This window comes from Oreochromis niloticus, linkage group LG20 (assembly GCF_001858045.2).
Source record: "Oreochromis niloticus isolate F11D_XX linkage group LG20, O_niloticus_UMD_NMBU, whole genome shotgun sequence".
In the NCBI taxonomy this organism is placed as follows: Eukaryota; Metazoa; Chordata; class Actinopteri; order Cichliformes; family Cichlidae; genus Oreochromis; species Oreochromis niloticus.
The window spans coordinates 33,180,746-33,201,936 of NC_031984.2; the positions used below are offsets into that span (position 1 = coordinate 33,180,746).

General features: G+C 40.3%; 2 protein-coding genes across 8 annotated transcripts in view; one reads left to right on the forward strand and one right to left on the reverse strand.

Moving 5' to 3' along the window:
• Nucleotides 1-1,377, reverse strand: part of tmed4 (transmembrane p24 trafficking protein 4) — a 16,062-nt gene extending 14,685 nt beyond the window's left edge. Inside the window, exon 1 of the mRNA XM_003457855.4 lies at nt 1,123-1,377. Within this exon, the coding sequence (XP_003457903.1) occupies nt 1,123-1,285 (163 nt within the window). The 5' untranslated portion in view covers nt 1,286-1,377. The remainder of the gene's footprint in view (nt 1-1,122) is intronic.
• A 4,714-nt stretch (nt 1,378-6,091) lies between these two features.
• Nucleotides 6,092-20,957, forward strand: ikbkg (inhibitor of nuclear factor kappa B kinase regulatory subunit gamma). 7 transcript variants are annotated; one of them, XM_005462789.4, is made up of 17 exons: nt 6,092-6,159; nt 6,772-6,818; nt 7,368-7,508; nt 10,098-10,372; nt 10,818-10,892; nt 11,006-11,107; nt 11,551-11,736; nt 12,671-12,732; nt 12,961-13,008; nt 13,592-13,694; nt 13,810-13,925; nt 14,023-14,175; nt 14,724-14,796; nt 14,914-15,048; nt 16,185-16,321; nt 16,472-16,548; nt 19,715-20,957. In XM_005462789.4, the coding sequence occupies exons 3-17, from the start codon at nt 7,370-7,372 to the stop codon at nt 19,897-19,899; spliced, it is 1,866 nt and encodes a 621-aa protein (XP_005462846.1). In that variant the 5' UTR covers nt 6,092-6,159; nt 6,772-6,818; nt 7,368-7,369; the 3' UTR covers nt 19,900-20,957. The 7 variants fall into 7 exon arrangements, with proteins under 7 accessions (XP_005462846.1, XP_005462845.1, XP_013121278.1 ...); XM_005462788.4 differs by lacking the exon at nt 6,092-6,159 and adding an exon at nt 6,420-6,564; XM_013265824.3 differs by lacking the exon at nt 6,092-6,159 and having other exon boundaries at nt 6,459-6,818.
• The last annotated feature ends 234 nt before the right edge of the window (nt 20,958-21,191 follow it).

Below are 21,191 nucleotides of genomic sequence, written 5' to 3' on the forward strand. Positions count from 1 at the left end.
AAGTTAACGTGAGTGTTCTCAGTGGTCAGGAACAAATGTAATCGCATGGCAGGATGCTGTAAAAGGACTAAACTTCATCCAGGAGAACAAGTGAGATAATCCATCCACAATACGAGGTTAGTCATTCATATACTGCTGCATGGGCTGTGCTGTAGTTACATCGTAAGGTTTTAAAAACTGAGCTTAAATAAATGATTAGCAGTAATAAAAGCCGAGGGAGGTCAACAGTGATCACTGACTGTTTTATGAGCTTTTTGAGATTAAATAGAAGAAAATACAAAACATTAACCATGTTAACAACACAAAAGCCATATTAAACGCAGACTACTTTAGGCCCGGAAGTAGGATTCGTCACGTTATCACTGAGCAACCGGATACACGTCGAACTCCCGCAGGCACAAAGAAATTACGGAGGCTATTACTCATCACCTGACCAAAGATATATCAACACTGTGCAAAACGAGGGATTTAGGAAAATGATCAACACCCTAGACAAACGCTACACAGCGCCGTCCTGCAACTATTTTTCTATTGTTGCACTACCTGCTCTGTACACGCAGTGTCGAGCAACGGTGGAGACGGAATTTCAAGCAGTACAACATTTTGCGGCAACCACAAAATGTGAGGCATTTATTGTTTTTATGTTTATTTATTGTTTTTATGTTCAGTTTCAACTGTTACGAAGTTGATGTGCAGTTAATAAGTGCAATAAATATTTATATTGGAAAAGAAAATCGTGAGAGAATCGTGATCTCAATTCTAAGCAAAAAAATCGTGATTCTCATTTTATGCAAAATCGTGCAGCCCTAATATATATTAACCCGTCCAGTTTTACCACGTACAACTCCAACTATGCTAGCTTCAGGTGTAAAATACTGTTTAGCTAAGATTAGAAACTCACTTTAATATGTTTTTTTAAGTATAAAGAAACAAACCGATTGCCTTTTTAGTCGGCCAGAACTTGACAGTTTGCTGTTTAAACACTTTTAACCGGTGTGAACACCGTGAAGAAGTCTTCGTGTGGTCCCCGTTGTCATTTCCAACACAGCATCTCTGCTGCAGCCAGCTGTTAGCGTGCACTGTTAGTTAGCTAGGTTATGCTAACAAGCAAATAGTCCTTACCAATAACCATGGTCTCATCCGGAATTTCTTCAATGAAACATTTTTTCTCCGTCTCCCCTATATGAAAATAAAGGCTGTCACTTGGATAAATCCAAGCTAGTAATAAAATAACTCCAGCAGCCGGGAAAGACAGCATCTTATACCCTCTTTCACTTGGGCGCATCAGCACAGGAAGCTGTAAAGCCGCTGCGGCTGCCTGACGTTTCTCTCTCGGCGAAAGAAGGAAGGGGATTTCCTGGTGCACCGTGAACGAGGTGCCCTGAGTTTAGCCTCTCAGGCAAAACTTTTTTCCACGCACGTCCACCATTCACCCCGTGAAGAACTTTTATATTTTATTGCACAGACCTTTTCAATAAATTCAATAAATAGATGTAAAAACTGAAGCATATAGTATCCAAACTGATTATGGAAAGGGATAAATCCTAACATAAACCCACTGTATTATGAAAAAGAAAACCATATTAGTAGTGACCAAAGCCTCATCTTGGAATTGTTGGATTATTCAAATGCAATTGAAACCAAGAAATGTATTTTGTTTTACGGCCTTTTACTGACTTGATACAAGTGAGTCCTGATTTCTTTTATAGTCCTTCAAGGTGACAAAGTCGTATGTTTTAGAAAGATATTAATAGTTTGATTATAATTCAATTTAGGATATACCCCAAATATCTAACCAGTTTTTGTCACCGTCATCGAAGTATTGTCCGTTAGTACTAATGGTACCAATATTAAAAGTTAATATTTGTATATATGGCACTGTTATGTCACTTAGCTGTAACCAGGGCTGGACTGGGACAAAAAATCGGCCGGGCATTTTGACTAGAGACTGGCCCACCAGGATAGAGATTGAAAATGTGACGTCATTCAGGGGTAAAACCGCAAAGGATTCTGGGAACTTGTGGCAAGAGGTACTAGCGCACGCAGGCTTTCAATTGAACTCAGTTACACAGCGATAAAAAGAAACCCAAAAAATGGCAAGAAGCTGTTGTATTATTAACTGCAATAACCGGTCGCATGACAGCCAAGGGAAGCCGACGGGTAAAGAGATCGGGGTTTTTTTTATCGGATGTCGTTGAAGAGAAATTTTTTAAGCCATGTTTCCGAAGTAAGCAGTGGCGTGTCTAGAAAATTTTTGTTGGGGGGGCCAGGTAGGGGCACAGATTTGGAGAAGGGTGGCAGATGTAATTGGCAGATAATGTTAAAAAAAAAAATCTACCAACCGTTAACCATCATTCAATAACCCTGTAAACCTAATAACTGAATTTGCTTTTGACTCTTATTAGAATGAGGTTTTAACCACTACGGTGCAAAGTTTTTAGATACTGCGTTGATGAAGTACAAGAGATACAATCAGTGCTTTGTCAGTGTTTACTCAGCATTCAAGGACAGCAATATTTGCGTAGTATTTTTACTGACATATAGGGCACATATGTTTTGGGCAAAAACATTTTTGAATATTAAAATACAAACATTTTTAACATACAATTGCCAAATTAGCCAATGCAAAACTTTATCTGCCTATTAAAAAAAGAAGATGATCTTCTTACAAACTGGTGTTTGATTTTGAAACAGGGAAAAAGTGGGGTAACAAATGAAAAGACTAACATTTGAATGAAACCTGAAAGCAAGTAAATACTTTCTATGCCGCCTTATGGTAAACTTTGGTAATACTGATGTATAAAGAACAACACTGGCTGATGATGAAATACAGCTGGCATGGTGACACTGCCAGTATTAACCTGCAGGGCTGGACTGGGACAAAAAATTGGGCATTTTGACTACAGACCGGCCCACCAGGTATTAAAGCCTTTGAATGAAAACAAACGCTGTTGTGACAGTGATGTACACTGTCTTGTTGGTATATGTATGATTTCTATCAATTTTACGTCAGATAAAAACTTTGTTCGCAAGATTCAGATAATTATTTAATAAAAGCTAGATATTTTAAATGAGAATAAGTAAGAAAAGTATTTCTTTGTGCCCCCCTTTCCCTGTTAATGCCCTACCTGGCCCCCTGGCATAACTTTGCTAGACCCGCCCCTGCACAGTTACCAGCTGTCAGCTACGTAGAAAAGGATCCTGGTGTTATTTGTCTCTCAGAAACAGTTCATAACTTCCCTTCAACTCATCCATGTCACCTAAAAGGTAAACCTGTTTCTCCATCACCTGTTCAGCTCTGATGATTCAGTAAGGACATCTCCTGGTTTCATCTTCATGTTTCCCTCTCACCACATATCCAAACCGACATCATGACCAGCAGCTTTACAGCTGTGGCTCCAGCAAACATCAGCTGATACTAGAAATTAATATTAAATAAATTCTAACAACAGCTGATCAAGCTTAAACGTGCTGCTGTTGTTTAGCGCGACATCCACTGGTTTCCTCTTTCTGGCGCAAAGTGGGCGATAAACAAACAAAAAAGAAAACCCGATCAGCTGATCATTGATCAGTTTCATGATTGAAGTAGCAACAGGAGAGGGAGGGGGAGAGAATGAGAGAAGAGGAGGCAGCTGTGCAGCAAAGACACAGAATAACTCCAGCTTTGTGTCTTTTTCATTCTAGCTGAAGTTCGGGACAAACTGCGTCTCTTCTCAGCTCAATACAAAACCTGTAATATTGTCTCTGAATGAGGGACCATTTCATTTTTAAGGAGCCGTTGGCAACTCTACTAACTAACCTTATGAATAAAATAAAGTTCACCATCAGTAACATCACAGCATCCACCCAGCTGTATAGAAACTCCATCATGCTAGCTAGTACGCAGTAAGAGTTATTGTAACTGACTGTAAAAAGTCAGCACAACGAAAATAAACTCCACCTAAACTTGGTTTATATCTGACCCAGATAGACTCCAGGTCATAACTTCTTACCTGAAGTTCAGTTCACTTGACAATTGGACTGGCGGCTGCCTCGGGTCTCTCCTCCTCCTGGCTCCCCTTTCCCTCATCCACCTGCTAGCCGCCGTGGAAGCTCCGCCATGCTCGATGGCCAGTCCAGCTATGTTAAACTGTTAATCTTTCGCCGAAAAACTGTTTTCTGTGGTGCTGTCTTTCGTGCTTGGTTCTCCTACCTTTGCTAACATGATGCTCATAGCGCAGAAGCCGATGCTGTATTCTCTTACACTCGGATATCTGAGCTTCACTGTAAAAACATAATCGTACATTTGATATTTCATTGGATTTTATTGTTTTGGCTTCGGGGTGGCCAGTCTGGTTGGGGGGGTGGCCTGTGCCCCCCCAGGCCACCCCGCTGGACACGCCACAGGAAGTAAGAGCCAACGGATGGTCTGGATATACCAAATATAACATCTCAGAACACTCCAGCTCACATGTTAGTCTGCTCCAAGCATTCCCACAAAGGTCAGTGTTTTGTAGTAGTTAATACGTCATTTTTCTTAACATAATTGGTGATATAGGTTACAAGCAAGTCTGGCGCTGAACAGAAATTGTCGCGCTATGCTTCTTTATTTATTGTGCATAAATAGTGAATTGTCCTGACACAATATTGCGTTTCGCTTCTGTTATTACCATGACAAAAACATATACTTTTATTCACAGGATAAAACAGTTGTTTTGTATCACTAATTGTCCAGTGCAATTACAACATACAATATTATTGTCACTGCTACATTTCTGTAATGCGTACCAGAAATTATTTCCACTACTAATTAATTACCGTTGAGCTCAAAGGTTATATTAATAAACGGTTAACGATTGTGTATTTATGAAGACGATTTGTGAGACTGGTAAGCTTACCTTTGTTTGTACGATGGTCTTTTGTTCTACACAGTGCATTTCAAGGTCCTGTACCCATCCGTCGGTAAACTGTACCTGAGCTTGTTGCAGTGACCTGAAGTTACTAAAAACTTCAGGAGTGTATGCACTCACTCCAAGAACCTTATAATTATAAATCTGAGCGTGGTAAAAGTTGGGCAGCACGCTAACGTCCTTTGTCCACTCTGTGTGCTCATAAGGGTCTGACCCTTTCACTCCTTTGATTTTTTCCTCATATCTTTTCTTTGCCTTTTCGTCGAGTCTGTCTTTGTACGGACCGGCATTGTTCTCCTTAGTTTTGTACATTCCTTTTTTGTGCGGCAAAGAAAAACCAAGAAGATATTGGAACCGGAGAATGAACGTTTTGCGGTGCTGCAAAAGCTTGCATTTGATGCGTACTTGGATTGTTTTGCCACGAGTTCCCGGCATGCAATGCGCGAAAGTCACGTGATCTGTCAATCGCCTTTGCATGAAAACAACTGCTTTGATGTACACTGCCTTGTTGGTATATATGTATCAATCTAATAAACTTAAACCTACACCATCCTCCCTATTCTGGATTTTAAACAGTACATAGCGGAAACAAAAAGACTGCTTGGTCGAGTTAACCTCCTGAACTATCTACAACACATGGTAGAAACCTTAAATTAAGATCAAGAACACTAGAGGTGAGACATGATCATTAATTAATATTAAAATTAATAAATGACAGATTTAGTGATATTTTCATAAACACCTCCTTTCCTTTTTTTGTTCTCCATTTTCTTTAGTTCGTCTATAAGATTGCTAAACAAGGGGGAGGGTGCATCCGGCCTCCTCGGCTGTAATTGGTCCAGCCCAGAGTCGATCATGACCAATTGGCCAATCCAACACCTTTCATTATATATACCCTTCCTAAAAAAAAAAAATAAAAAAAAAAATCCATCGGCCCATAAAATCAAAAAATCGCCAGCGGCCCACCGGGCAAATGCCCGGTATGCCCGATGGCCAGTCCAGCTATGGCTGTAACTATTGTGTCTCTGTGTAATTTAGGCATGAAATCAGCAAAATCGATAAAACTGGTCATTTAAGATTTAAGCATGTTAGCTCTTTTAAAGCTTTAAGCCAGTGAGTGACAGTGATTTCAGGCTGGTGCCAAGACAGTGCAGTACATTTAACATTTGAGTTGACTGATTTTATTGGTCTGAGACTTTTAAGTCAGCACCTCATTGCTAGACTGACACAGAAAACCACGTGACTGACCTGACACATTCAATTTTAGCATGTAAGTCAATAAATCAATTATAAAAAGGATAATTTATTGTTCTAAATCCATTTCATGATGGTTTCTGTCAGATAAAATGCTGACATTTTGTAAAAGAAACCACATTTTTGTTTTAGTTAACAGCCCAGTTTATGTTAATGTTTTAGATATAATGGGTAATCCATTTCAGTTAAAATGGGTCACCATTTGAGTTGAGTTTCAGAAGATGTTCTATTAATTCTAATAAATAATGGGATGTGAAACATTTCAAACTAGCAAGACTTAGGGGTTGACAGCCTGAAAGACTTAACTCAGGGTGAAATTTTCCCTCTTATTTCCTGAGCTAACAACACTCGCTTCAGCTTTAACAGATAGCTCAGCCCATGTTAAATACGTTCAGTCCGTTGGAATAATATTACAAACCAGGTACAATATCTTTCTGAAGACAGACAGCTCGTTAATGTAGTTCTAGTTTAATGTCAGTCAACAAGTGCCTAAGATTACTTTGTTGCCTTTTTGGTTTGTTATCCTAGCTAGCCCATTAGCTAAGTCGCTAGCTGTTTAGCGCCAGCTCCCTGACGCTGGTTTAATTACGTTAAATACCCTTACTAACAATTTGTATGTGACTGACAGCTGTGTTGTCTGATACTCTACGCGACTGGAGTGAAAAAGGAGATTGGGTAAGTAAAGTTTCCCATAGTAATACAGCTACATTACCTATCAGATGGGCTTAGTACGGGGGGCATGTTTGATACTGTTTGTTTTTTTTGGGGGAGAAAATAACAAGTTTATAACGTTACCTATAACACAGCTGGTGCGATCTGGTGCTTTTGGCTAAAATTGGCGACTGGCGTTTATACTTTAATTAATCTAGATTTGTGTCGAGTCCATTGCTTCGGTAGTGCAGATGACGTAATGTTTTCCTCCATTCCTGTACGTGAGCTCAAAAATCACTTGCATTTTATCGGTGACTCATGACACAGACGTCTATCGTCAGGTCAGATACCCATCACACACACAAGCTGGACTTGGATTTAAACGTTGTATTAAAGTGAAAATGAAAGTTTGCAGCCTGGGCCGCCTAAATGGCGCTGAGGCCTGGTCTGCCATGTGTCATGTGATGAAGAATGCCGGGAAGGTCATCGGCATATTGATGTTCAATATTAATAACGCTTTAATTAAACAAGAAATGTGTGTATATGTGGTGTAATGTTGATGTTTTTCTGCAGTGATGGTGCAGCCACAACCCGATGGCCCCATGCAGTGGGAGATGTCCGGAGAAGAGAGTGGAGCGACCCTCAGGGTCCCACCAGAGCTTGCAGCCAATGAAGTGGTGACCAGATTGTTAAGTGACAACCAGCAGCTTAGAGGTAAGCGTGTTCACACGAAAAAAAAGGTCACTTAAAAGAATATTGCTGTACTGAGTGATGAGCTCAAACAGCAGACTCAGAAAGAAGAAGGAAGAAAGAAGCAAATCTTGTCCCTTAAAAACCATTTTAGAAGCATATTTGTGTGGTTCATCATTTTAAAGGATTTATCTACATTAACTCTTGAATTCAGTGGTCACTGGGACATACAAACTTTATGCAGAGATAACAAATACTTCAAAGGTTACCGACTTTGCTCCAGGAAGCTTTTTTCCCCCCTAGAAGTTCTGTTTCTATCAGCGTCTTTGCTCTTAAAGTGTCACATCTCATTCTTACAATGTCTCTGGTGTTAGTCACATTTGTATGGTAAGGTGAAGACCCTACAGCATAATAGAGGGAAAACCCCAAAGAGCAGACAATCCCCTATGAGCAAGTATCTGATGATGGTGGTAAGGCAGAACTATCATTTAACAGGAAGAGTCGTCCGATTTGTACATTTGTAAAAACCTCAATCTATTTTCAGATTTCCTAGTGTAATAAAATCTACAGATGTGTGTGCAGATATTAATGGCTGAAAAATAGACAGTTCATGAGTTAGAGATATACTTGTGCCGCTGTAGATGTAAATATCTGTGAGAATGCTTGTCTCTAACTACAGGTCATTTACACACTTGTACACTCATTTCCAGGTCTCAGTTTGCAAGCAAATGTTACTAAAGATTTACCAATTCCTTTATTCACATTTACAAATTAGTAAGCATTTATGGAGACCTAATGATGCATGCAACGAATAAAATAGAACAATTCTTCACACCTGTTTGCAAGGGTTTTGACTACAACAGATACCTCACAAAGCAGCAGGATCCCCCTTTACCTACACCACAAATACAGACAGAAAAGCATAAGCTAGATCAGCAGAAACATGGAGGCGTTTCATTTGCATCACTCAAAGTGTTTGCTGGACACTGGTCACAGTGTCCAGGTGATATTACACCACCATACACACCTTGTGAGTCACAGCACTTTAACTGTGTCCAGTATAAAGTATCGGTATGCTTTCTCTCTCAATATAAGTGCACAAAAAACTACTTTATTAATTTAAGTAATGTGGTGTGTTTACTGGGTACACATTACTGTTTCAAAGGAACATTTAAACAAAGTATTTTTAGTCATTCACTGTTGAGTTTATAGAGTGTAAAGAGGAAGATTTCTATATTCAGTTATACAGCAAACTCTATCTGAAGTTAACTAGAATTAGCTGGCGTTAACCTCTATGTGCTGCAGCTCATGTAAATTACTTCAACTGAGAAATGTTTTTACTGCTAATAAAGTTGAACATTTATTTTGTCAACATTTGTATAATGGTAAACATGACTAACATACACAGTAGCGTAACAGAGGAAGGCAAGGAAAGAGTCAGCAAACTCAGTCTGTATCATTATTTAAACTCTATGCTCATGTTGACATGAGCTACTGTTGTTAGTCAGTTAGGAAAGGGTGTAATAAAAATAAAAGTCATATCTGATTGCATTTCCAAGAACTGAGCAAGAGTTTGTAAAAGTATAATTAGATTTGATGTGGCAGTAGAACAGTGTTTCAGTTAAGCAAATTATTTTTATTAACATTAATTCAAGGAAACCATCAGCAAACTAATTCAGTTATTCAGCAATATCATTAACATGTAGTCGTGTGAAAAGCATAGTTTTCACACAACTTTATACAGACCCTACCCTTACAGCAGGTGTGACCATTTCTATAAAAGTTGAAGGTTGCTGGTTTTCAGGTCCATGTTAACACAGGAGAGGATGTCCTATCAAATTTACCCCAAGGTCAGTGCATGCAATGGCAAGGGAGATTACAAAAACCCTGAAAGCTACGTCTCAGACTCCACAGGCTTCAGTTAGCATGTTTAAATTCATGGATTGACGATTAGAAAAGGACTAAAGGAGTATGGCTTTACTGGAATGGTTCCCAGGAGAAAACTTCCTCTCGCTAAAAAAAAGATGGGAGCATAACTTAGCTTTGCAAAGTTGCCTCTGAACAAATCACAGGAACTCTCAAACAATGTCTTTTGGATAGACGAGAGCAAAGTGGAGATTGTGTTTGGCTATAATGCACAGTGGCACATTTGGTGAAAGTATTATAGAGTCAAAGCTGAGGCTCTCTATCTGACAGCTAAAGCTTAGCATAAAGTGGGGTTATGCAACAATGGGACAGTGATCTCAACCACATCGCCAAATCTACACTAAAAAAAACAGAAGAATCAAAGTGTTGCAATGGCCCAAAGTCCAGACATCAGCCTGACTGAAATGCTGTGTTAGGACGGCAAGAGAGCTGTGCATAAACAAGTATACGACTGAGCAAATCTCAGTGAACTGGAGCAAAGAGGAGTCGGCGAAATATCCTTCACAAATTGTATGAGAGACTGATAGTCAGGTACAGGTATTTCTACAAGCTACTGAATCACAGTTTCACAGATTTGTTTTTTACAGGACTTTGCAGAGCCTGTGAAATGATTCTTTTTCACATGACTGTATTTAGTATATATTAGTCTCCCCCATCTCCTTTTACCACCTCATTCTGTTCCCCCAGAGGCACTGCGGCGGAGCAACCTGGCCTTGCGTCAGCGCTGTGAGGAGATGGAGGGATGGCAACGAAGGACAAAAGAGGAACGAGAGTTTCTCAGCTGTCGCTTCCAAGAAGCAAGGTCCCTGGTGGAGAGGCTGGCCCAGGAGAACCACTCCTTACAGAGCATGGTGAACGGGCCTGGCTCCTCCAACACCTCGTCTAATCACTGCTGCAGCTCCAGCCAGACTGAAGACCCGCAGCTACGACCAGCCAGGAATGGACCGGTGGATGGACCACAGGTTGGCTTGCTGGAAATTGATAATTATTAGTCATGTTTCCATTTACCTACTTTCAAATTTGCAAAGGCAAGCAGACATGCACCAAATCTGTGTGTACTGTAGATGTATATAAGGCAATCCTTACTCACACGGGGGCTTGTGTGGCCCCTCAGTACAGAAACAAGCTGTTTTAGCTCACCCCCCCCCCTTTAAGCTAGCTTTCTTTTGATTGGCTGTTCCTCAGTAACGAAAATGCTTGGGTAATAGGTGGGTGGGGGTTTTTGTATCATAGCCAGAGATGACCATATTAGGGATATCTGCTCATATGACAACATGCAGAGCAAAGATTTTAAAAAAGGTCTGAAACAGGTCTTCTTTTTTAAATTTTTTAGCCCTGTTTAATATGAGCATCCATATATATCATGGTGAGAAATTGACTTTTAATCTTTTCCATTATGTCTCTCAGACTCTAGATCAGCGAGAAAAGAAGAGAGTCGAAGATACAGAGCAATGCACACAGACATCACCACCTCGCAGCCTGGTAAGATCTTTATTTGTGTATTTGTGGCTCATGTTCATGTGCTGTCATGGTCAGTCAAAGTCTGTTTTTTTCTGCTCATATTTTTCATCTAATCAGTGTGTCTGTGTGTCTAGGATAACACAAGTGCGCATAGCTCATTGAGTTACGCACAATCCTCTCCCCCCATATCATTTTCAGATGAACTAGGAGATATATTGGGCAATGACAATAGCCAGGTGAGCCCGGTTACTCCCATCCTAATTCTACCAGTCAGATCTCTAACGCTGCACCTGCAGCCCTCACTCTTCCAGTTTGAGCTTTCCTCACCTAATCTACAAACAATGGCTGAGGTCAAAAATCGTAACTAATAGAAAATGTGACTAAAATGACGTTGGCAGCAGCTGAAGTGTGTTGGACTGTGTTTTACGTTCAGCAGCATAAATCTTGAGGTCAATCGTGGGTTTTTTTGGACATCACTCAAATAAAATTTTGAAAACACAGAAAACACAGTTTATCCCATTCACAACCTCTCCTTTTCTCCTTATCCACATGGTGTTGGATGTTTCAGTGTAGTTTCAGTGCTGAAGCCCACAACAAACACGATCCATTTCTCTCATTCTTCTCTGTGTGTTCATCTATTTAACCCATCTCTATGCCACTTGCATGTTTTTCTCTGGAGCCTGTGGAAGGTGCAAACGAGTTCCTGCAGCTGCTGAAGAGCCACAAAGAGAAACTGGAGGAAGGGATGCGAGAGCTGAGAAGGAAAAATGAGGAGCTAGAGAAGCAGAGGGACGAGGGAGAGAAAGAGAAGGAGCAAATGCTTCACTGCATAGACCAGCTCCGGGGTAAACTGGCCCAGGCACAGGTAACGTTGATATCCAGGTACATAAAAGTCTTCCAGATGTGTCACTATTGTAAGGTAGCAATGTAGATGATCTTGGCAGGCGTTAAGGGAACATTTACAAGCAAAACAATGTGTCAATGTTCTGTTTCTGTCGCATAACTTTCCAGATTTGTGTAGCATGAAGGGCTACTTGGCCTTGAACGTAACACCCAGATGCTACTGTAGATAATATAGCAGTTAGCTGGCATCTTAAGGTAAAAGTAAATATGAAATCACAAATACAATAAGTATTTGTGATTGTTTATTATTTACTTATTGCAAATACAATATACAAATTTACAAAGTTAAATCAGTAAAAATATTAATTAATAATATAAATACCAAGTATTAGCAATGATTTATCGGTAATGTTACTGTACCATGTAGCTAAATGTGCTGAACTCTCTCATTTCGCTCACGGATGCTGCTACATGTAAGCTGCTGGTATTTTACAACACACTAGAAATATGATTGAGGTGTTTCAGGTTTTGGATTGGTAGTCAGACAAATCAGCTTTATGGTAAATAAAAAGTCGTCACATCAAAAATAATAAAATAATTTTGAGTAGCCTTCCTATAGCCATGATGGAACAACACTTTGGGTTACGTTGAAGATTCATGTCTCAGTTGGCTTTCAGCCTCCTTGTGTGTTCTTTGCACAAACGTTAAATAGCAATTAGCACTACAGTTAATAATAACATTTGAAAACATGAAAAAAGAAGATTTTAAAAACGATAAAAATGTTATCAGGAGAAATCGCCTCACAAAGTAATGGCTTGTTTTCCTCTGTTGCATTTTGCGTGTCACTGGTAGATGTGACCTTTCACTGCTTGCAAATGACAAAAGAGATGACGTGATGATAGACACAATCTGTTTTGTCATCTGTGACATGAAAAACTTGTATGACTGTTTTACAGACGAACAATGTTACTGAGGAGGTTGTCCAGCAGCGCTCTGAGGCACAGCACTCGTCCGACTGGTATGAAGCATTTTCACTTAAGCGCACTTTTGGAAACTAACAGCACTAACTTTACTTTCTGCTAAACCTTTAACACAGTTCTTTTTAATGATACAGAATATCTGCAGATGATTGCTCTCTATTGGAAAATGACACTAGCATGCTTTATGATTGCTTAAAACAACAAAAGCCTCACGTTTGAGATGCCGTCTTCCTTCTCCTTCCTCTCTTTCTGTTCCCTTTTCCCAGCTCTAGCCTGGCTAAGCTCACAGAGCAACTTCAGGCCACACAGGGCAGGTGAGCCCGCAGTTCTGTGTGGCTTTTTCTTTCTCACTGTGTGCATGTCTGCTTCCTACTCTGCCATCACTGCAGCAGGTCTACCTGCGTGTCTCTTATTTTGACAAAAATCATTTTCTTTTTTGTTTGTTTTAGGAAATGTATTTATTTTTATTTGATTTATTTTATCAGAGCTGCCAAACTTCAGCTCACAGACCAATAACACAATAATGTTGTAACACAACAGCAATGATTTGTCCAGTGTCATCTAGTATTTTATTTCATTCATGATTTCCAAAAGTTATTAAAAGACACCCTATAAATGTTTAATCCAGTAATGTACAAGTACAATATTCAGATTTTCTACTACTTTAAATTCATTTATTTTTATGTCAAATTAACTGGTCTTTCAAATTGTGCTTTTATAGAAAAGATCGGCTCTTTAAGAGTCTAATATATAATGATATGCAGTATATTGTATATACATGCTGTCTGTTTGTATTAGACTGGTATTTAAAAAGCGCATTCCTATATTTATTTTATTTATTTATGTTTCAATATTTGTCACTGTCACTGCCCGTTACAAGTGATTTTTATTTTGTAGGTATCGGGAGCTGGAGGAGAAGCTTGATTATCTGCAGAAGAGCTCAGCTCAGAGGGACAGAACTGAAGCTCTGCTCAAACAGAAGGACAAGGACTGTGCCCAGGTATCACATGTGAAAAGCTGTCATTTTTACTCTCACGGCACAAAAAAATCTTCTGCCTCCTATACTTTTAATTCTAGCAAGCGGAGTGCAAAAAAGCTTGTTTGTGTTTTTGTAGCTGGCCAAGGACTGCGAGGCCCTGAAAGCTCAGGCAACTTCCCTGCTAGGAGAACTACAGGAAAGACAGAGCTGGTTGGATAAAAGTGAGCATGAACGTGTACTCCTGGAAGACAAGTAAGTTGTTTTATCACCTGCAAGAGATCCATACACAGAGTTATGCCTTAGTTCACCCTTTAGGTGTGCTCGTGTGTTTCTTTGTGCTTGTGTTCAGATTAAGCAGTAAAATAAAGGCCCTCCAGGTGGCAGAGCGGGAGCTGGAACAGCAGAAGAAACAGCATCATGTGGCCATGGACAAGCTGCTGCTGCAAACCCAGAGCCTGGAGCAGGCCCTGAAGTCAGAGAGACATGTTGTCACTGAGGAGAAGTGAGTCCAAGACACGTACAGATAAAAGAAGCCCAAATGATTCATATGTTTCTGCACTGTTGTGCTATTTAGAAAGATTTATTTGAGTGGTGGAACATGCATTAAAAAATGTAGAAACTTTTAGCTGCTCCCTTATTTACCAAGGGGCCGCCAAAGTGAACGGATATGTATGTTTGATTTGGGACAGTTTTTACATCGGATGCCCTTCCTGACACAAGCCTCCCATTTATCAGAACTTAGGACTTAGGAGTACACTAGCTTGTGATGACCCTGAATAATTACTTTACTATTTAATCTTTTGTGCAAAAAAAGTGGTTCTATATTACATTATTGATGCATTATACTGGTAATAATACACAATGATAACCTAATGGGTTTTAACCCAAATTGTGGTCAAAGTCATGTTTGTGATTTTATGGGCAATACCTGTGAACTGTGATAGATCACTAGCCAAACAGACTGATTGCGCTGTGTTGTTAAGTCTCCTTGTTCAATCCACCTTTTGGTTAATTGAACTTTTACCAATATATTGTACTTTATTTCCTCAGGAAGAAACTGACACAGCTACAGCATGCATACACATGTCTCTTTAGAGACTATGATTCTAAACTGAAGAATGAGGTAAAAATAAAAAAAACAACCAAACAAACATTAAATTCAAAAAGGTTTTTACACTCATTAGTTTTGGAATACCTTGGGGGTCAAGTCCAAACATGAATCTGTGTGTATGCATTCCAGGGTGGAGATCTGTGCAGCCGACTGGAGGAGGCTGAGCGAGCGCTGGCCCTGAAGCAGGACCTGATTGATAAACTGAAGGAAGAGGTGGAGCAACAGAAAGGCTCCCTAGAAACAATTCCTGTCCTTACTGCACAGGTATTCCTTCTTACCTGTTGAACTGATGTACTTCCTGACTTATAAAGTGGTCACTTGACAGATCTGGTAGATGACAGTGACTATGGACACATATTGACAGTTGAAGTAAACAGCGGACTGACAGTCTACAGATGAACACCGGCCAATGTAGCTAAGTTTATGCACAGAATTCAATCTTCAGTCTACTGACATCTAGTGGTGAGATTTTACATGCTGTAACTATAAATAAATAAAAGTTGATTGCATTACTTTTTGAAATTTCTATAAATGAGGAGATATTAGAGATGTGATTTCGTTAGTCCATGATAGTGGTGTAGTGAATCTCATTGTCATGACCCAAGTGTGATGTAATCAACGTGGAGCAAAAATGCTCAAATGCTAATCGCAACATCTCGCATCTTGAATCTGACACAAAGACTGTTTGAGAGCCACCGGTGCAACTTAGCTTTTGTCTAGAAATTCTGTCCATAAAAATTATGAATAGAAATGGTGCTTGAGGACAGTCCTGGCGGAGACCAACTCCGCTGGGATTGTGTTCAGCTCATTGCCAGGAATGCGGATCAAGCTCTGACTGCAGGTGCACAGGGACCAAATGACCTTCTTCCGTATCTTTCAATGGAAAAATGCCCTCTCCACACCCACAAAATAAATGCACACTTGAATATCTGTGAGAGGGTAAGGGGCTCATCCAGCATTCCACAACCAGAACTAAAATCACATTGTTCCATCTGAATCCTAAATTCGACTAATGGACGGACTTTCCTAACCCCTACATAGACATTTCCAGGAATGCTGAGTAGTGTGACACATAGGCTCCATAGGCTAAGGCCTGGTCACCAGATGCTGTCCCTTAAGTGCCCTCCACACTATCCCAGCCAAGATGAACTGGTCCATCGGATTCTTTCCTCTCATAGGAGTCCTTTGAATCACTCTGGAAAATAATAATTGTTTCAAACCAGCACAAACTAAGGTGACTTTAGCAGCTGGCCTGGAAAGAGTAGAGAGAACCTCAGTATTCTTCTAATGATGTGTACCTCTAGATTGACAGCACACATTTGAACTTCAATCTGTATCAGCCACGCCAACATTTTAACATGTATGTAATGCCAGTTTATTGAAATGTCTCTCTCACCCAGGCTGAGATCTACAAGGCAGATTTCCTTGCTGAGCGAGAAGCCAGAGAGAAGTTGAACCAGAAAAAGGAGGAGCTGCAGGAGCAGTTGAACCAGGCCTTGGCTGAGAATGAGAGGCTTAAACAGGAAGCTACCTCACGGTAAAAAACAAAGACATTGCAAATTATAATAATTATTTGTGCCATCAGTTTGGGTATGTGTTCATGCTTCATCATGTGTGTTTCATATGTATGTACAGTTAATAAGATGAGATTTAACATGAAACTTTTCAATGCTCACTCCTGTTTCAGTGCACGTATGGAACAAATGAAGATGAGACACCTGGAAGACTTCTCTGCACGGCCCACACGCATTCCCCCTCCACAAGGTACAGAATCATTATAGTTTTCTTGTCATGAAGCTCTACTTTCACTACTGAAATATAGAAAATTTCATGCTGTGTTTTTTGGAAATTCTTTTCTTTTTTAATTTATTCACATATAGGGCTGCAATTAAAAACTATTAATTTGTTAAAGTATTTTAACAATTATTTTATTCATTAGTAGATTCAATGTTTTGGTCATTAAATTCAAAGAAATATTAACGCTCTTTGGAAGTGCCAGTATCTTATGACGATGTCTGTTGAATGTCTTGTTTTGCTTGACCACCATCAGTTTACTTTTATGCGGTCACTAAAGAGCATGTGCTATTGATTTGAAATCAGGTCACTGACTTGACCATTGAAGAATATATCCCATTTCTTTGCCTTGAGAAACGTTTGGGTTGCTTTTCCAGTATAGTTGTGGTCATTCTCCATTTGTACATTGAAACGTTATCTGATCAGTTTTGTGGCATTGCGGTGCGTTCACATGGAACGCCATAGACGCGACCAAAAAGCGCAAGACGCCCCTAGCTGGTCGCGTGCACATTCGCACCTCGAAGCGCGTCCAAAGCGAACTGGTCGCGCTTTAAAATATTTAATTTTCACGCGCGTGAAGCGGAAATGTGGGAGGAAGTAGTGCCAGACGGTATGTTTGCATTAATATTAAGATGCTCAAACAGAAAAACATTAACATATAACTATTTACAGAGAGACAGGAATAAAAAGGACCCAGCTTAAAGTGGAAGAGCCTCAGGGAGAAGGAGGAGAAAAATAAGAACATTGTTTCTGTCCTGGAGAGCCTGCTGCCTCATCAGAAAACTACTGATTGCTAGAATGAATGGCTTTGGCTGGACCTGCCCCTTTGAACTAGGTCAGAGCATCACATTACCAGGCTCCTGATTGGTTGTCGCGGCACAACTTGACGCTGCAGTTCAGATTTTTCCAACTCGAGCGGTAGATGCGATAAGGGTGAATGCACAAAATGCACCACACAAACTGCAGCGCGTATTTTACTTCGCGCTTCAAACGCGTCAGTCGCACTACTTGGTTGCGACCCCCAGTTGCGCTTCATCGCGCTCCTCCATTGACTTTACATGTAAACCTGAAGCTCTGGTCGCGTCTATCGCGTTCAGTATGAACGCACCGTTAGGCTGAATCAAAGCAGAGAGTGTCTTGATGCATTCTCAGTCATCCAGGAAAGTAAATCTCCAAAAGTTGAATCTGTTCATCTGGACGTAGCGTTTTGTGGGAGAAATGTTTCGTCACTCATCCAAGTGACTTCTTCAGTCTCAGCTGACTGCAGGTTTCCCCAAACCTTATAAACAGTACATTTGCATAATGACTGAAACCAGCCCACTGAAGGAACAATGGGCTGTGAGGTCAGTTCCTTAATCATAATTATGCAAATTCCCATGACCATTGATCAAGAATCACTGACCAAAACCCACTGATCAAAGAACACTGATCAATGGCCATGAGTACCATTCACAGAGAGTTGGGGAATGGCTGCAATCACAGCATTGTAAGATGGCGAAAGATGTACCCTTAGGCCCCCTCCTCGATTCAGAGATGGTCTTTCCCTTTTCACGTAAATGGCCTCCTTGACTCCGCGCTCAAACCAGCGTTCTTCCCTGTCCAGGATGTGTACATCCTCATCGTTGAAAGAGTGTCCACTGGCCTGTAGGTGTAAATAAACTGCAGAGTCCTGGCCTGATGAGGTTGCTCTTCTGTGTTGTGCCATCCGCTTCGCTAGAGGTTGTTTGGTTTCCCCGATGTATAAATCCTGGCAATCCTCCTGGCACTTAACAGCGTACACTATGTTACTCTGTTTGTGTCGGGAGACCCGATCCTTGGGGTGGACCAGTTTTTGGCGCAGCGTATTTTGGGGTTTAAAAGCCACAGAGACCCGGGTCTCTGTGGCCATCTTACAATGCTGTGATTGCAGCCATTCCCCAACTCTCTGTGAATGGTACTCATGGCCATTGATCAGTGTTCTTTGATCAGTGGGTTTTGGTCAGTGATTCTTGATCAATGGTCATGGGAATTTGCATAATTATGATTAAGGAACTGACCTCACAGCCCATTGTTCCTTCAGTGGGCTGGTTTCAGTCATTATGCAAATGTACTGTTTATAAGGTTTGGGGAAACCTGCAGTCAGCTGAGACTGAAGAAGTCACTTGGATGAGTGACGAAACGTTTCTCCCACAAAACGCTACGTCCAGATGAACAGATTCAACTTTTGGAGACAAAGCAGAGAGTAAATTATTATACACTTTAGAATTCTTTTTGCTGGCCATGAAATGCTTGTCAGTCAATGGTCCAACTAATTTTGAGCCACTTAAAATGGAGGATTATGTATAAAAATGTTTGTAAATCCTAAACAGAATGCAATACTTTATTTAGGTCTGCACTTCAATTGCATCTTGATTGTTTGGATTAAAACCACTGTGGTGGTGTACAGAGGCTAAACGGCCAAAAATGTGTAATTGTCCAAAAACATTTGGATCTAACTATATGTTGTAAATAAATGTAATAGTAAAAAAGGAAAATACTCGTGTTTTCAAATTAGCAATCCAACTTTTTTGCCTCAAACTACTAGCACGGGTATTTGTGGGTGTTATTCATACAGTGTACTTTTGCTTTTCTTAATTCAAAATCGTGTGAAATTCTTTACTGCATACTGCTACTGGCTGTGTACCTGCTTGCATGTGTCAACTTGGAGCTGATGACAACTGGTTATATTACTGTCAGTGTAAAAGCCTCTTCCCAACAAGTATTGATTTAATCAGTCAGAACATAATGAGAGAGGGAGAGAGATGACAAGGAAAGCATTGTACTAACTTGACAGCTGTTTGCGGTTTACTCACAGGTATAGAAAAGGTGATAAAGCAGCAAGTGCAAAATACCGCTCAGCTCTTGTTGTTAAATTCCTTCTGGACCTAATAGCCTTCCTTCTGGTCACTGGTGCACTGCTGCTGTGGCGTACTTACCAGAGAAACAACAGAACTTTACTGAATTAAAATCGGCCTGTTGATAACAATAGACGGTCTAGTTTTTCGAGTCGAGATCAGTGTATACGTATTTGAGTAAATCTACCTTTCACTATCACTATGTACTGAGGAAATGTAAAACATGGTTTCTCTTTTAAAGGTTTTCTTTCTCTCTGCCTTAGGTGTGTTCCCCCCTTTCAACACGGTGCCCCCCGCTCCCTCATTCCGTACTCCGGGATTGGGACCAGTCGGTGATCAAGGTCCAGTCGGAACTGAGGAGCTGCCGGATTTATGTTGTCCTAAGTGCCAGTACCTGGCCCCAGATATGGACACACTGCAGATACATGTAATGGACTGTATACAGTAACATAAGCATTGCCCTGCACACCATGACAACAACATACATAGATATGCAGTATATATAGTCTATTTAGATTCAGTGTGTCTTCTCCCAGTTCTGGGTGCCTGCTGGAAAAACATGTTTGGATAGTTGCACCTTACTCTCACTTTCTCTCTCAAACAAACAGACATCCACAAACCTGAACACAAAGTCTGGATCTTTCTGTTGAACAGTTCAGTATGCTGGAATCAAGACAGTTCACGCCAAGGCAATCTGATGACAGTTTGAACAAGTGAAAGAAAAGCAAGAAAACCAGCATGATATTTCCCTGTAGCTCTAGTGTGGATCCAGTCTTTGTTGTAGTTTTTCCCTTTCCACAATCATTATAATTATTTCTGTTCTTTTGTTTCCCCTCTTACCTTTTCCTATGCCTACTTTCCTCTGAGACGGCACTTTGATGCACATTTTCATCAGTATTTTTTAGATTCAGTGATTAGATTCACATGATCCTCTATCCCCCATTTCCTTGCTTCTTTGCTTCAATGTTGTAGTGATGACAGAGGAGCACACTACATGCTGTGAAGTAAATGTGTATACTTGTAATTGCATCAGTCCAAAAGATCAGTAATTATTAGACCTAAGGTGACGATAAGTTTAGAAAAAAAGAAAAAGAAGTGACAATCCAGAGAAGAAAACACATGATCATGTGAATAACATATTGAGCTTTTAAAAAAAAAATCAGATATGTAATGGTTGTAAATGTAGCTGTCTGCATTACCTCAGAACATGTATTATGATGTATTAGAGATGGATTTACTCTTGATGGGGAAAAAGTAACCATTCTCTGTGTTCTGTGCCTGTGTACATGACTGACTGCACCTCATGCTAAACCCAGTCCTTAACCCAACAGCCCTTTTGTGACCCTTCTTCTGTCTTAGCTTTACCTGTTGCACCTATTTATCTATCTGAATGTAAGATTTCTTCACAGTTTGTGTGGATTTTAACTAAGTATGGAAACATTTGTGGAAAAAATGCATCAAACTGTCGGAGATTTACAAAATAAATCAGTTATTCGTTTGGCTTTATATGTTTTTATATAGATATGGAATTGATGTTTCGACACTGTAACGTTTCGTTTAGTAACACTGCTCCAGAGTGGGGTTCAAACATGTATGTCATGTGACATAAATGAGGTTTTGGTACGTTTCAACTCAGTTTCGACAGGTGGCTCACGTGCTGTTTCAAGGCAGGCCAGGCGCAAGGATTCCACTTTTTTTAAGGGTGTTTTCCCAGGCTGTTGGCAAGGCTCGCTAAAACTG